The sequence below is a fragment of the Leptidea sinapis genome, chromosome 12, assembly GCF_905404315.1.
Source record: "Leptidea sinapis chromosome 12, ilLepSina1.1, whole genome shotgun sequence".
NCBI lineage: Eukaryota > Metazoa > Arthropoda > Insecta > Lepidoptera > Pieridae > Leptidea > Leptidea sinapis.
In genome coordinates, this window is record NC_066276.1 from 915,175 (window position 1) to 931,280 (window position 16,106).

Here is a 16,106-nt window from a genome sequence, read left to right on the forward strand (position 1 = left end):
AATATAATACTAGCTGACCCGACGGGCGCTGTTCTGTCAATAGAAAAAAAATTATGTAAGTATTCAGGAATAATGTAGCCTAAAGACATCGGAATTGTTAAATCAAGTTTAACTAGTTAAAATAGAAACTTCATCAGCCCAGTCGCCCCAGAGACTAAATATACCCAAGAACCCATAAAATGTGACCCAGGGACCAGTCATATCTCTGAGATAGTCATAACCATTTTTTTAATCTTAATTTATTTATAGAGGGTGTGATCACAGATTGAACATGCCACCATCATAATGGTACAATTAACAAAAAACATATATTATCGCCTATCTAAACCTAACTTAACCAAGTTATACATACTTTGGCTTCCTCCGAAAGGAACCTAACTTAACCAAGTTATACATTCAATATAAGGGCTCAGGGTCGATTCGAATACATTCCACCATAATATGGTATGCATCCTCAATTCTACCGTATTCTACACATTAAGGTGCTTAAAATAATAACAAAGGCCCTGAAATGTGACCCAGGAACCAGCAACGTCCTCTAAGATAGTTTTGAGTTATGACCATTGGAAGATCTATATTAACAAGGTGGAGGAAGAGAAAATGAGAAGTAAGAGCGGTTCTTCGGGACCACGAATGATAGAGACCACTAAAGATGGATAAGTTAGTAGTTAGCAAAATTTTGTTCATACGCCTATCGCAGAAAAAAATTGAGTAACATTTGGATTGTCGTTTAAACCGCCTTTTGCTCCTATTAGACCAAATATACATCTCGAAATGATCTTTGATGACTTCATATAGCTGCAATTTTTTGAATTATTTTTCTGTGATAATCTACATACACATATTTATGGCACTTTGAAAACAAATAATAAATCCAATCTATCAAATAAAAATGCTAGTTTTATAACTCGACTGTAAGATTAAATTGTCATTGAAATGTTGTTGGTTTTTTTTTCTTCTATAATGTGATCTTTTTTGTAGCAAACACGTAGCGCTTTTTGTATTTTATATGACAGGGACAAGACGAGCAGGACGTTCAGCTGATAGCAATTGATACGCCCTTCCCATTACAATGCAGTGGCACTCAGGATTCTTGAAAAATTCTCCAAAAATTCTGGCACTACAATTGTGCTCGTCACCTTGAGACATAAGATGTAAAGTCTTGTTTGCCCAGTAATTTCACTAGCTACGGCGCCCTTCAGACCGAAACACAATATTGCTTACACATTACTGCTTCACGGCAGAAATAGCCGTCGTTGTGGTATCCATAATCTAGCCGGCATCCTGTGCAAACGAGCCTCCTACTGGTTAGAATAGGTTGTATCCTACCATATAGACACATCGGCTATTTATTTTAATAATTCATTCGGCTAATTATTCCTGATAATAAATTTTACAGTAGCAGAGCAATCACAAAATTAATCTAAGTATTTTTTTTATATTTTATTGATAATAATACTTTACATACAACCAAAAAATTTCGTACTCTTTTCAAAATCCATCCCTGACTAATTGTTGAAGCCATTGTTTGTTGCGTGTCAATGTAGCAACGAGGGATAGCTGTAACTTTCTGTGTAGGTATTGCCTTAATATTATGTCCGTTCATTCGTTTTTCAAATAAATACTAGTATTTATTCTAGAATTCAGATTTGGATTTAGGATATTACTCAAATTTTCCTCTCTGAATTATCCTATCTCTGTACACAATTTATTATTTTCACTTTTACAAAAGAAGATCCAAAACAACAGGCGTGTTAATTCGTGGAAAATGACAATGGCGGTACAAGAAATTGTATTGCGGTTGCCAGTTATTATATTCTGAGTAAAAAACAGTTTCTGACCCTCTTAGCAATTGAAAACTACGCTAAAAGCCACATTTTTCCCACTTTAAGGTCAGACAACCCGGCAAAGGCAAGTCCACAAAGGCGAAGACCACAGGTAACGCATCTATAGACCATTTTAGTACATATAATCATGTCAAATTTAAATGTCATGCCTGACTTTTATTTATGTTTGACTTTGACGTATAAACATGAAAGGATTATGATTTGTCATTTGTCATAATATGTGATAGGGTACGTCCGCTTTGCTAACATGGCGAATTTTCTTTATCATCAAAATCATTAGAAAGTCATTTGAAAATCGTTCTGTAGTTATGGGAAACATTTAATTAGTAGCGGAGACGATTCTTTTTTATTATCTATATTTTTTAGTGTTCAGGATAATTAAATGCATTAAAAATGAGCGTTGATGCGTATGGACCGAGTTCTCAAACCCTCACGTTTTTGGATACCGAGGAAGCTGATTTAATCGGTGCTGATACTCAAGGATCCGAATTCGAATTTACGGATTTTACATTACCATCACAGAGTCAAACCCAAGCATCGCAACACGACCATGGACTTACTGGTTCCAATCAAGTAAGGAATTGTTTGTATAACCTAGTTTGATATTAAAAACTTGATTAATATTGAGCAACATTATTTATTTTAAGGTTAATGGTTTGGGGAGATCGGATCTTAAGCTGTCGAGTGTAACAAATGCCATTGCGGAATTACAATTTGAAGAAGAAGATGAAGCTTTGTACAGCAGCAAGGAGTTGCCAGATCATGCCTGCAAATACTGTGGCATACATGACCCCTCAACTGTGGTTATGTGTAATATCTGTAACAAATGGTGTGTATTTAAATACTTTTTGTTACAACATTTATCATGAGTAACATATTATCAATCAGTAAAGTACAAAATGGAAATTATAATCTTTTATTAACTTTATAATATTTAATTTAGCATAAAGTATGAAATCAGTAGATGGGAAAAACATTTTAAATACATGTTTCTCTCCAATGTGTTCTTATAATGTATGATATATTATATATAAAAATGTTTAGAGACTACTACAAAGCAGGGGTGTGCATATCATATAGGCAATTAGGCAGTGCCTTCCTTGTTATAAACCGAAATAAATATAAAAATAAAGCTAAAGTTTAATTTGGTTCCGTTATTTTATAACCAACCAACTTTCTATTTAACCCCTACTTATATTTTTTTTTCCAAAATTCTCACGGTAGGCAATCTTCAGGTTAAACTATGACTAGAAGATCTACAGTGCCTACCTTGCTAGAAAACCATTGCACACCCCTGCTACAAAGGCAAAAAGACTGCTTTTCTAATTGGAATCCATTTTATATTCATCAAACTGTCAGGCATACTCTATTCTGGTGGGTACTTACTACCCACAAGTTCTAATTATATTAAGTGTTAATTATATCGATTATTTATAGTATGTATCCAGATGTGCTGTGAATAGATGAAAATGTATTAACCTTTCCATTCCAAAAAGTCTGATCATGTGGTATGCTTCACATCGGAGTGATTTTGGGACTCGCACAGTGTACCGTCAATGCATATTATTTTAGGTGTAGCAATAGGTTGTTTATAATTGGAATGATTTGAATGAATGTATCAGAAAGCTATTGAAACAAGCTATAAGGGTCAGATCTTGGTGAGTGAGTAGGGTGCCGATGAGCATTTTCGTTATTGGTGTATCTGAAACATCTAGTGCCCTGGGGCACTGCCGATTTTGGAAGGTTACATTTTTCATATATAGTTTTAAGGTTTGATGAACTCTTTAATCATTTACTACTAAATTTAGTCATTTGATATCTCTATTCTACTTGCCATTGTGAAAAAGAATGTAAATTGTGATTGAATTACTATTTTATTATAAATTATTTTTATACATACTATTTATTAATTACATATAATTGTTAATTGCTTTCTGAACTTCTTCTTTTTGTAAGCTTTTATTTTACCTATAGTGCACTACCACCATGTACCAATGTGTTTTCAGTTTTTAAATGCATATTATGTTGTATATACAACACAATATTATAAAATCAGCCTTTCAGCATCTGGTGTTGAATGTATGGGCCATGGTGATGACATACTATCAGGTCACAATTGTAGACTTGTTTTTCCTCCTCTTTCATAAAAAAATACCCTGTATTAGATAACATTGTTAAATGGGCATCACAATTATTCATAGTTGTTGTACTAATAGTACTGATTCCACAGATTATGGCAATAAAGGGCTATGTTATTAGATATGAGGAAATCCATATGAGAACTAAAGTCAGTAGGCAGGGCACATAGCCTGGATGGGTTGTTGGGGCAGTAAAGTCCTCAAATGATGACCATATACCTGAAGAAGTGTTTTGTGAGATAACTGTTAGAACCTTTCCATGAACATCAATCTGTTTAAATTAACACAAATAATATTAAAAAAAAACTTTTTTTAGTATATGCAGTACAGATAACTTTAAATTTTAAGGTTCTGCAATGGCCGAGGGAACACATCAGGGTCACATATTATCAACCACATGGTGAGAGCAAAACATAAGGAAGCAGCTTTACATCGTGACGGGCCACTCGGTGAAACATTACTGGAATGCTACTCATGTGGGGCTCGTAATGTGTTCGTTTTGGGCTTCATTCCCGCCAAGGCTGATTCTGTAGTAGTACTACTTTGCAGGTTTGTTTATATATATTTTAACAATATATATTTTTTTACCGTTCAAGTTAAGAACAACTACATTTCATGATATGGTCACACATAAAATTTTTAGGCAAAAGATACTCTTCCATTTGCTTACCTAAATAAAATGCATATGTTTTAGTTTTTGTAGTCACGGCTTGTAAATGAGTAATTTCAAAGATGCAAGAACATTTTCATGTGAAGTCATATTGTTCATGTGAATAATCAATATACAATAAAACTACATTTATCTTTATTCATCAGATTTTTTTATCATCTTAGACAGCTTCACTGACAAATCTCGTGCTTTCATTACATGAGTAAAAATATTCGATTGATATTACAAACTTTGGAAAGTCCCAAATAAGTGTTATCACTTGCTTCAATACCAGAACATAAGAGGGATAAAGAGTAAAATATGTGATGTAAAACTTAATATCTTATCTAATGATTTCGATGTCCCCGTATTCACTGAGACATGGCTCAATGACGGTGTATTTGATGCAGAGTTTATTGATAGTCGCTACATAGTATATTGCAGAGATATGAAGCAAATAAATATAAACAAAGCAAAAAATGGAGGAGGAGTCTTAATTGCGGTTAAAAATCAAATTAAATCTAATTGAATACCGCAATGGAAGAACAACTGCAAAGATCTGTGGGATGGGATGGATAGTAGATGTGCTGATAAAAAACAAACCAAGCCATTTGGCTATCTGCGCTGTTTATCTACCGCCACCGATCAAAAGAGATACACTTAATAATTTCATGACAAACACTTCCAAAGCAATGTGTAAAACAAACAGGTTCTTGTTGTAGGAGACTTTAATATGGGAAGTTAACATGGTCAAAACTGCCCGAGTTAAACTACTTATATCCATTGTTTTGTTGCAGTCTGGATTCTATCAATGTGAACCTAATTGAAGAACACAAACTCAAACATTTTAATTACATACTCAACACCAACAAAAGAGTACTCGATCTGGTCCTGTCAAATACTACCCAAATCACTGTTAATAATGTAGCCAACCCCATCAGTATAGTTGGCGATCATCATCCACTGTTATCAATAAGTCTCAAATCAGATGTGGTAGGCAACATTAAGGATAGGCATGTTGAAATGTATAATTTTTATAAGGCCAACTACGATGGTATTTTTAAAGATCTAGAAAATACATTGCTCGCTGTGACAATGTAAATGATATGCTTGATATTTTTATGACAGACTTAACTCAATAATTGAAAAACACATTCCTTAGGAGAGCTCATTCCGCTAGAGATAAAAATTATCCTATATGGTACAGCAATAAACTTATTTCGATATTAAAGCTCAAGAATAAGATAAGTATAAAAGCAAATATTTACAACAATCCCTTACACAAACTTAAATTCAAAACCTTAAGAACATCCCATTTTGAGTCAAATATGCATCAAGGTTCCCCCCCGTACTCCACAACATCATATTCCACTTTTCTCACTTTCACGAATCCAACCCACTGAACCAATCTCGGTCATCATTCCCTAATACCGCGATTAAGTAGACTATATAATGAATTTATTAGTAGAGGTAAGTCCATTGATCTGTTCAGCAACAAAATTTAAAGAAATATTAATTAAGACACTCGTCTCGCAGCAATATCACATAGATATTAAAATAATTGTGAATATTTTTTTCTTTATTATTATTCTTGTATTTTTATTTTCTATATACCTTTCATTATATAAATTTAACATTTACATAACTCTATTTAGCCTTTACTTATTATATGAATTTTAACTTTATGTACAACTTGTATTTGTGTACATGCTGTAACTGCCTATAAATATAATTATGTGTATCCCTAGCACCTAAGACTTGTTTAATGTTAATGTATCACATATATATGTTGGTAATAAGTATACGGACATGGTTGACCTAGAAAGAAATAATAAAAGCAGTAAGGTTCCTACTAGTATTAGGTATTCTAAATGTTGCTTTATAATTGTGTTAAATTTTTATGTAATGTTCATATCTCAATAATATAAATAAATAAAAAATTAATTAAATTAAATTAAATATTATAAAAATGTGAAATTTATGTTTTATAGGCAACCTTGTGCAGCTCAGAGCTCCCTCAAGGATATGAACTGGGATCAAGAGCAGTGGAAACCATTAATCTGTGAGTTAAATATATATATGTATTCCCTTCTCTTCAGAAACCTCTCCTGGTTTCCCTCCACACAGTCTTCAAGTGATGATATCTAATAATTAATGTGTTTCAGCTGACCGAGCCTTCTTATCGTGGCTTGTCAAGGTTCCATCTGAAGCAGAGCAAATGAGAGCTCGTCAGGTATGTATCGAAGCCCTTATTTACGATTCTTAAAATTACAAATAGATTTTTTCAATTATATTTAAATTCTTAATTACTGAAGCACTTTTCCAGAATACTTTCTAGTTAGGTATACACTGAGTTTAATTTAAAGGGTGCTTAAATACCTAGAAGCTATGCGTCTCAGTAGCATCACTTAATGGGCCACCAACCATATCATCATATGCATGCTGCAGAAATGAGATATAGTATGCACAAAAAGTAAAAAAAAATGCTTATTTTCATACAAGCTAATTATTCTAATTTTAGTTACAATTATTGCTATTTTTAGAGTCATAGATTGCAATAGGACCACACAGGAAGCACCAGCTTTCAAATAAAAAAAAATTTATAAAAATCGGTTCACAAAGTTGAATTGAGAACCTCCTCCTTTTTTAAATCTATTCTGTGTATCAATAATACTATTCTGTGTGTAAGGGTTACCTGTTCTGTAATTTTATAACTGCACTCAATCTGCAATTGTAGTCATGAAATGCTATTGACGATAAGAATCTGTGAACAAAATGCTAGCCCACTTATTAACATTTTGACTTTGAAATGGATGCCAAATTTCTATGTCTTAAAATAAAAATATTTTTTATTTATACTGATTTGACATTAATACCCACATAGCCTTATTTTAATTGTATTTCTGGTTACCTGTAAATCTTATAGACTATCACTGTGAGTTGCTATATTAAACACATCATAACGCACCATGCAGGTTACTCCACAACAGATAGTTCGTCTGGAAGAGCTCTGGCGCGACAACGTGGATGCTACATTCCAAGATCTAGAGAAGCCGGGAGTAGATGAGGAACCACACCAAGTCCTGTTGAGGTTACAATTATTTAATATATAGAACACATCCAACCTTATATTTTGAGAAAAAACAAGTTACTTGTGTTTCCTGCAATAATTATCTTATACTTAGCTAGCAATCGCTGGAATTGCTGGTATATATTATATAAATATATTTTGTTTATGAATTTAAATATAATTATTATATATACAATACTAGCTGACCCAGCAAACGTTGTAATGCCATATAAAGTAAAAAAAAAGTATTTCAATAATTAAAACTTTTTGGGGCTTAAAAAATAATTGACGACCGATTCTCAGACCTACCAAATATCATATCGCACATAAAATTTATCGTCCATCTTCAATCCTATTGCGGTTCTGTGTATGGAACAGAATAATAATAATATATAAATCGTGATAAAAAAAATAGGTGTTGATCGTAAAGAGGTGAAAATTTGAAGTTGTATATATTTTTCAATGCTGAATCACAATAAAATAATTTATAAAACTTCTAAAAAAACATTTAGAGGTGAACCCTTATCATATATATATGAAAAGGAAATGGATATGAAAAATAGATGTTAGCCAATTGTCTGACCATCGGATAGGTCTATCAGGTATGCACTCAAAATTTCATACAAATCGGTGTAGCCGTTTCGGAGGAGTTTAGTAACAAACACCGCAACACGAGAATTTTATATATTAGATAATATTCAAATATGTGACACAACTCTAAAATTTCAATAAAATTTTGTATTTATAAAAGAAATGTAAATGTTAATAAGGTAATAGGTATCTTTTCAGAAAGTCGCGATTTTATACAAAAAGAAATCATTTTTTAATACTAACTCACAAATCTTAAGTATTCCATTGTTGCTATTGGGAATTTAGTATTCAAGTCGGGTGTTAAATCTCAAATCATGTATTGTAGATATGAAGATGGATACCAATACCAAAATATTTTTGGCCCCCTTGTGAAGTTGGAAGCGGATTATGACAAGAGACTCAAGGAGTCACAGACGCAAGAAGGAATCGAAGTGCGCTGGGATGTGGGACTTAACAAGAAGACTATAGCCTACTTTACTTTGGCCAAAACTGACAGCGACATGAAACTGATGCATGGTGACGAGCTTAGATTGAGGTAATTACGAAACAAATTTGATTTATAAATCTTTTTGCGCTCCACAGGTCCATATGTACTAACGTACATAAAAACGTGACCCAATAGTGACCCAACGACGAAATGCACACGACCTCATACGATTTCTCGCCTTATTTTATTATTAGGAATTGCTACTTTCCTTTGAACGTATAAAAGCTTAAAACTCCGTTAAATTGTGTTCAAATTAGAACAAAGGCGATGGGATGTTGGCATCCAAAGTAAACGGAAAAAGGGCGCGGGGACTTCAGTCGTTATCGGCCGCCGACGTGATAGTGAAGTGTGCAGAGTTTTTGTTTTTTTTTTTTCAGAGTTTTACCCAATATTTTGTAGGTTGCTATTTTTATAATACATCAAGACTATATTTCTAAATTATCATAATTATAATAGTATGATAATTAGTATTTCTTGATATAAATTCGACTTGAAATAGCGCCCATTCAAATTTAATAAGGACTTTGGTTCTTTCCTTTGTCTGTTTTTATTGTTTATTTATTTTGGAATATGTTTTACTTTACTTGAAATTTTTTTGTAAAATATGTTTCAGTAGTTATTTTGTCCCAATAAAGCATAGTAGCATTTTATATCATACACAAGCAATCTCGCACTTCAAGGTTGATCAAGGTCAAGGGATTCTTCTTAGTCTTTCCGAATGGATATCTCAAATTATTAATATGAAAGCATGTATATTTTAATTTTGTTTTAGAAATAACTTATAATTTGGTTATAAATCCATGAACACTCATAAATAAAACCAAAAGTTTTCAATGAAAATACTCATTTTATCTCAAATATAACGATTTTTCAACATTGTGTCGTGTGTGTGAAAGTATTCTAACTATTAGCATTCTTTTGCTACACGTAAATTAACACGCATAGTTTCACGCGCGCAAAATTCGTGCGACAAAATCGCTCGGAAATCAACAGAATTGAATCTTAAGAGGGATCGGATCGCGAAGAGTTTACAGTCTATTTTTCATCATAAAATCTGGTTAAATGCATATGAGGGGGACGGAACGAAAGACCATTGGGCCTGAGGCGAATGAAATCGAGGGCAAAAGCAAGTAATAAATAAAATTTTCCTCAGATATGTTGGTGAGTTGCACAAGGCGTGGTCGGGTGTCGGCCACGTCATCAAGGTTCCCGACAATTACGGTGACGACGTCGGGCTAGAGTTGAAGTCGGGGGCCGGCGGACCGCTCGACTGTACTTCCAACTTCGTCGTTGATTTCATATGGAAGAGCACATCTTTTGACAGGTAACTTAATTATAAATATAGTATGTTTCACTAAGTCCATCCAATTACTTACAACTACATGACCTTATAGCTTATATGCCCTATTATATAGCCTAGCAATACACTAGTTTTGTTACAATAAAATCAAACAAGTTGTTTTGAAGTCTGGATGCTTTTTAGCATTATTTTCAAATATTTCATATGGCGACGCCGTCATAAAATTGCATCGCTCCGAGTTCCGCTCTTAACGTGACTGAGTCTAGTGACGTCACAGCAGCTACCTATACAACTTAATATTTCGGAAACTATACGTCATATTCAAAATATTTTTATAAGTATATTTATTTTATTTTAATGAAATTCATCACAAGCAGAAACTAAAAATCACAAATTGATTATATTCTTTATTCAACGTTGGTTATGACAAACGGCATTATCTGGTCGTTACAGTAAAAAATTTTAGGATTTGCGATGTTTCGACCTCTTTTGAATTTTGTTTATCAAAATTTTATTTATTGCAGAATGCAACTGGCCCTGCGAAAGTTCGCTGTAGACGATTCCTCTGTGTCAGGATATATCTACCGTCGCCTGCTTGGTCATGAAGTGGAGGAGGTTTTGTTCAGAGTGCATCTTCCCAAACACTTCAGTGCTCCTAAACTGCCCGATTTAAATAGATCACAGGTACTTTAAACCTTCCTAAAATGTTTATAATTATATCAACAACACATCACAAAATTTAATATTCCTTTGATCAGCATTTTGCTGAGTGAGTTAAATGGTAAGTATAAAAATTGTTATAATAGATTATATTCAATGTTTAATTTCAGGTATATGCTGTTAAACATGCGCTTCAGCGTCCATTGTCGCTGATCCAAGGACCGCCAGGAACTGGTAAAACCGTTACTTCTGCAACAATTGTCTATCAACTTGTGAGACAAAATGGCGGCCCAGTTTTAGTATGTGCTCCTTCAAACACTGCAGTTGATCAACTCACAGAGAAAATACATCGCACTGGTCTCAAGGTGGTGAGACTTTGTGCCAAATCACGTGAGGCCATGGAGTCGTCTGTGTCCTTCCTTGCACTTCATGAACAGGCTCGTGCATTGGGATCAGCTGATAGTGAGCTACGTAAGTTGACCAGGCTGAAGGAAGAAGCTGGTGAACTGTCCGCAGCAGATGAACGTAGATACAGGGCCTTGCGCAGAGCTGCAGAGAGACGGCTTCTAGATGCTGCTGATGTTGTTTGCACTACCTGTGTCGGAGCAGGTGACCCACGTGTTGCACGCATGCGCTTCCAGTCTATCCTCATTGATGAAGGAATGCAGTCTACCGAGCCTGAATGCATGGTGCCTGTTGTTCTTGGGGCCAGACAACTGATCCTTGTTGGTGACCATTGTCAATTGGGTCCAGTCGTGATGTGCAAGAAGGCTGCCAAAGCTGGTTTAAGCCAGAGTCTTTTCGAACGTTTAGTCGTGTTAGGAATACGCCCTTTCCGTCTCGAAGTCCAATACCGCATGCACCCAGAACTATCTCGATTTCCTTCAGATTTCTTCTATGAAGGTTCTCTCCAAAATGGTGTCAGTGCTGAAGAGAGGCGTCTTCATAAAGTCGACTTTCCATGGCCGAGGCCAGACAGACCAATGTTCTTTTACGTGACCCAAGGCCAGGAAGAGATTGCCGGATCCGGAACATCATACCTAAACCGTACGGAGGCTGCAAATGTTGAGAAGTTGACCACCCGTTTCTTAAGAGTAGGAGTACGACCCGAGCAAATTGGAATCATTACACCTTACGAAGGTCAGCGGTCTTATCTAGTCCAGCACATGCAATACCAAGGAAGTCTCCACGCCAAATTATACCAAGAGATCGAAGTCGCCAGCGTGGACGCTTTTCAAGGCAGGGAAAAAGATATTATCATCATGTCCTGCGTACGTTCTAACGAACATCAAGGAATCGGATTTTTGAGCGACCCGCGCCGTTTGAACGTGGCTTTGACGAGAGCCAAATATGGGCTAATTGTCGTTGGTAATCCAAAGGTTCTGAGTAAACAGCCGCTCTGGAATCATCTGCTGGCATTTTACAAGGAGCGCCGCGTTCTCACGGAGGGGCCACTTTCCAATTTGAAAGAATCTGCTATTCAGTTCGCTAAGCCGAAGAAACTTATAAACGCTCAGAACCCGGGCTCCCACTTCATGTCGACGTCGATGTTCGACGCCCGCGAGGCCATGGTGCCGGGCTCCGTGTACGACCGCGCCCGGCCCCTGCGCGACCCCCTGGCCTACGTCGGGCCCGAGCGAGCGGCCATGCTCCACGCTCCCGTGCCGCCCGCAGCCTTCGCCGCCCACCGCGGCCTCACACGGCCCCCCATCAATAACAATCAGCGCAGCGCTCGGAAACGACCTCCCCGACTATCGCAGGAACCTCTGTCACAGCAGCCCCCGCTGTCTCTCTCCCAGGGCGCCTCCCAACCGGACTTCAGCCAAGAGTCTATCGCTCCGGACTGTCCATCACAACCGGACGGTCTACTCTCCCAAGACTCCTCGTACCAGGGCGGGTTCCGTGCGCGTTGCAGCCAATACTGAGAGAGCAGGTGGACCGCTGACCAGCCGACATCGCTCCCCCTCGGGAGGCCAAGGACTGACGAGAAACGCCGACGCGCGCGAACCTGACCGATTATATGACTCCGGATGTAGAGAGAGCAGCAGACACCGTTGCCGGCAGATGGCGCCGCGAGCCGCGGCCGTCTCGAGCGTACGGGTACATCTACGGTCGCGCTCGTTCGGTTCACTTTCACATTTACTGGATGGATCGTAAATTGAATGTCAAATGTCAATTCTGAAGATTTCACGCACTTAGAATATCACTTGTAGAGGTCATGCTGTCTACAACATTTAGCACAAAGTTCGTTCTCATGAGGTATTATTACCTAAATAATTAATTGTGTTTTCATTGTATGTGGAATGGGGTCATCATCCTGGTAATTGAATATTATTTGTTAAATTTTACAAAAAAAATCAATGTAGCCGTTAGCATTACTTGTAGGGGCATATTTGTGGTTTACGTTTCATTATTCTACATCTTATTCATGACGGTTTAGTCGCGATACTTTAGACAATATATCAGCAATAAGTGCTTTATTTGTTTTTCCTTCTACAATACTAAATATGTATAGACTCATATAAATAACTTAATGTCCTGTTATTCTGCCATTTCTGTAGAAATTATTTTACAATTCCAATCAAACAGCTATTTGCAAATTTACATTTTTTTAAACAGACTCAGGCTTCACGCCCTAGTGAAAAGTAAATAAATTACATAAGATCCTATCGATTCGCATGATATAATCTTAAATGTATCTTTTTTCAAAAAAAATATTCATAGATTGTCAGTTCTAATACATAAGAATAGTAATAGATGTTTCCGTGTTGGTTTTATAAGATAGATGTCGTTATAAATAGAAATATTGTAAGATTGGAAATTAGTATGTTTTAATGTTTAACCATCGGTCTCCAGAAAATTAGGTCATTTAAAAATGCTCAAACAAAGCAATTTATTGTGAGGGAAAATCAATAAAGAGTTCATCATGTTACAAGGTGTTTTTATTAAATGTTCATTATAATTTACAGGCCGTTTACTGTAATATCTACACTCGCGGACAAATGGAACGCAGTGTGTAAAAAACAAATTATTGTAGATTTTTGCGACGTTAATTAATTTGGTTTGGTTGGTAACTTTGTTTATTTCGAATTACACAGTTCAAGGAAATTATTGGTCAATTTAAAAAATCAACCAAATTAAGTTATAAAGAGAAAAATAATAAGAGAAATATTTTATTGTAATTCTACTCTTCTGGTCCTAACGTGAGTTATGTTTATTTCGAATTACACAGTTCAAGGAAATTATTGGTCAATTTAAAAAATCAACGAAATTAAGTTATAAAGAGAAATATTTTATTGTAATTCTACTCTTCTGGTCCTAACGTGAGTTATAATCAATACTTAGAATTACCCCATCTAGCTCTTCGAACTGCTTCCAATCTCCTTGGCATACTCCTAATTAATTTATCTACATAAACAAAATCTCGAGGAATTACGTTCCATTCTTCCTGTAACGAATTTTCAATTACTCTCAAACTAGCGAGAGCATGATTTCTTTTCCTATTTCTTAAGTCTCTCAGGCTTTTCCCAGACATGGTTTATGCCCTATGGGTTTTATTCCGAGCGAACAAACACGCAAACTTTTAGACTAGTTTTATGGTGAAAATATAGCATTTTGAGCTATAAACACTACTGAATTACAGGTACCCTTATTTGTACGTTTTCATGCATGCTGTTGATTAAAGCTAGCACTCCAGGCCTATTTTGAACTACCATTTTTCTTTACAGTTAAGAGTTATTCTTATAGCTTGTACATTTTTTATGAAAATAAGGGACGAGACTAACAGGACGGTCAGCTGATGGGAATTAATACGCAATGCCAATCAGGATTCTTGAAAATCCCCATAAACTTCTGAGCGGCACTACCATTGCGCTCGCCACCTTGAGACATAAGTTGTTAAGTCTCATTTGCCAAGTAATTTCACTAGCTACGGTGCCCTTCAGACCGAAACACAATAAAGTTTGATTTTAACAGCATGAAGCGGAGTTCCCCACGACAGGATCATCCAGTGACCATCGCCCCATATTTTTCCAAAAAATCATCTAATATGGCAATCAAAACAAAAATAGACTTCAGGTCTTTCAAAATAACAGGAACATAATGCAGAAGATGGAACAAAGCTGCCACGAATAGGACGACAAACGAGCGTACGGGTCACCTGTTGTTAAGTGATCACCGCCGCCCACAATCTCTTGCAATACCAGAAGAATCACAAGAGCGTTGCCGGCCTTTAAGGAAGGTGTACGCGCTTTTTTTGAAGATACCCATGTCGTATCGTCCCGGAAACACCGCACAAGGAAGCTCATTCCACAGCTTTGTAGTACGTGTAGTCCTTGAAAACCGCACTGTGGAGGACCGCCACACATCCAGATGGTGGGGATGATATCCTAACTTGTGGCGTGTCGTGCGAATTCGGCGGCAGGAATCAGGTTAAACAGCTCTTCGGAACACTCCCCGTGATAAATGCGGTAGAAGACACACAATGAAGCGACGTCTATACGCAACGCCAAGTGATCCAGCCGTTCGCAGAGCACTGGGTCCCCAACAGTTCGAGCTGCTGACTTAAAATGTTGACATTTATTTGAAAACAGAGAAAATTGTCTTTAATATAGTATTTCTTTATGCGCGCCTTCCCCAACAATGCTCTCACCACAATGTTGTACTGTACACGTAGGGCGCTGTAACTTCACTGCGTGTAGTCAGTCCACGGACTACACGCATAAAAAGACTAGCAGTAGGTATGCTCTAAACAGATTTAATTTGACCTACGTAGTAGAACTATGTACCAACATGTTGCCTCGGACAGACAACGTTTCAGACACTGTCGTCATGGAGACGTTGAGTCACTGTGTCCAAGCTACCTGATCTCAGATACTTGTTTAGGAGAGGGTGGATGGAGGTATTTACCAGTATAATATTTATACTCACTACCTCTATGCCCGTAGGTATATTATATTCCAGTGCTATAAGCAAGAGATTGCACATATTAGCAATGATACTTCCTTACGGGTCTCATATTTTTTTTTGATGATAAAGAATTTCATTTTGTTATAAAAAAGCGGCAAAATGGTGGTAATATGTTGCTATACAAATTCTTAGGTAATTATTATATTTTATCACTTCTTTTGAGTTACTCCTAAATTAATGATGAAATCTTCCTCGTGAAAGACTGTCTAATGGATAATGTATGGAAATCTGTTATGTAGCTTTTGTGTTTATCCCGTTGAGACATACATGATAAGGGATTTATTTTATAATATTGTAAGTAGGATGTAGCCTATATTCAGCTACTTATTTCATGAAAATTCATCACAATCAGTTTAATAGGTAGTTACGCCATAAACAAGTAATATACTTTCACAT

General features: G+C 36.2%; 1 protein-coding gene across 1 annotated transcript; it reads left to right on the forward strand.

Annotated features, from left to right (window-relative positions):
• The first annotated feature begins 2,063 nt into the window (after positions 1 to 2,063).
• LOC126967005 (regulator of nonsense transcripts 1) lies at positions 2,064 to 13,677 on the forward strand. The gene is made up of 10 exons (XM_050811303.1): positions 2,064 to 2,420; positions 2,495 to 2,676; positions 4,334 to 4,534; positions 6,626 to 6,696; positions 6,800 to 6,867; positions 7,610 to 7,725; positions 8,621 to 8,830; positions 9,936 to 10,106; positions 10,607 to 10,766; positions 10,913 to 13,677. Exons 1-10 carry the CDS (start codon positions 2,241 to 2,243, stop codon positions 12,665 to 12,667), a joined length of 3,114 nt encoding a protein of 1,037 aa, XP_050667260.1. The 5' UTR covers positions 2,064 to 2,240; the 3' UTR covers positions 12,668 to 13,677.
• Positions 13,678 to 16,106: the final 2,429 nt, after the last annotated feature.

What these genes read in the sequence shown, in the direction of transcription:
- LOC126967005 (XM_050811303.1), top strand. Translation starts at nt 2,241, where the DNA reads ATGAGCGTTGATGCGTATGGACCGAGTTCTCAAACCCTCACGTTTTTG. An exon ending in GACTTACTGGTTCCAATCAA is followed by an intron (nt 2,421 to 2,494) that starts GTAAGGAATTGT and finishes ATTTATTTTAAG; the next exon opens with GTTAATGGTTTGGGGAGATC. An exon ending in AAGAGCACATCTTTTGACAG is followed by an intron (nt 10,107 to 10,606) that starts GTAACTTAATTA and finishes TATTTATTGCAG; the next exon opens with AATGCAACTGGCCCTGCGAA.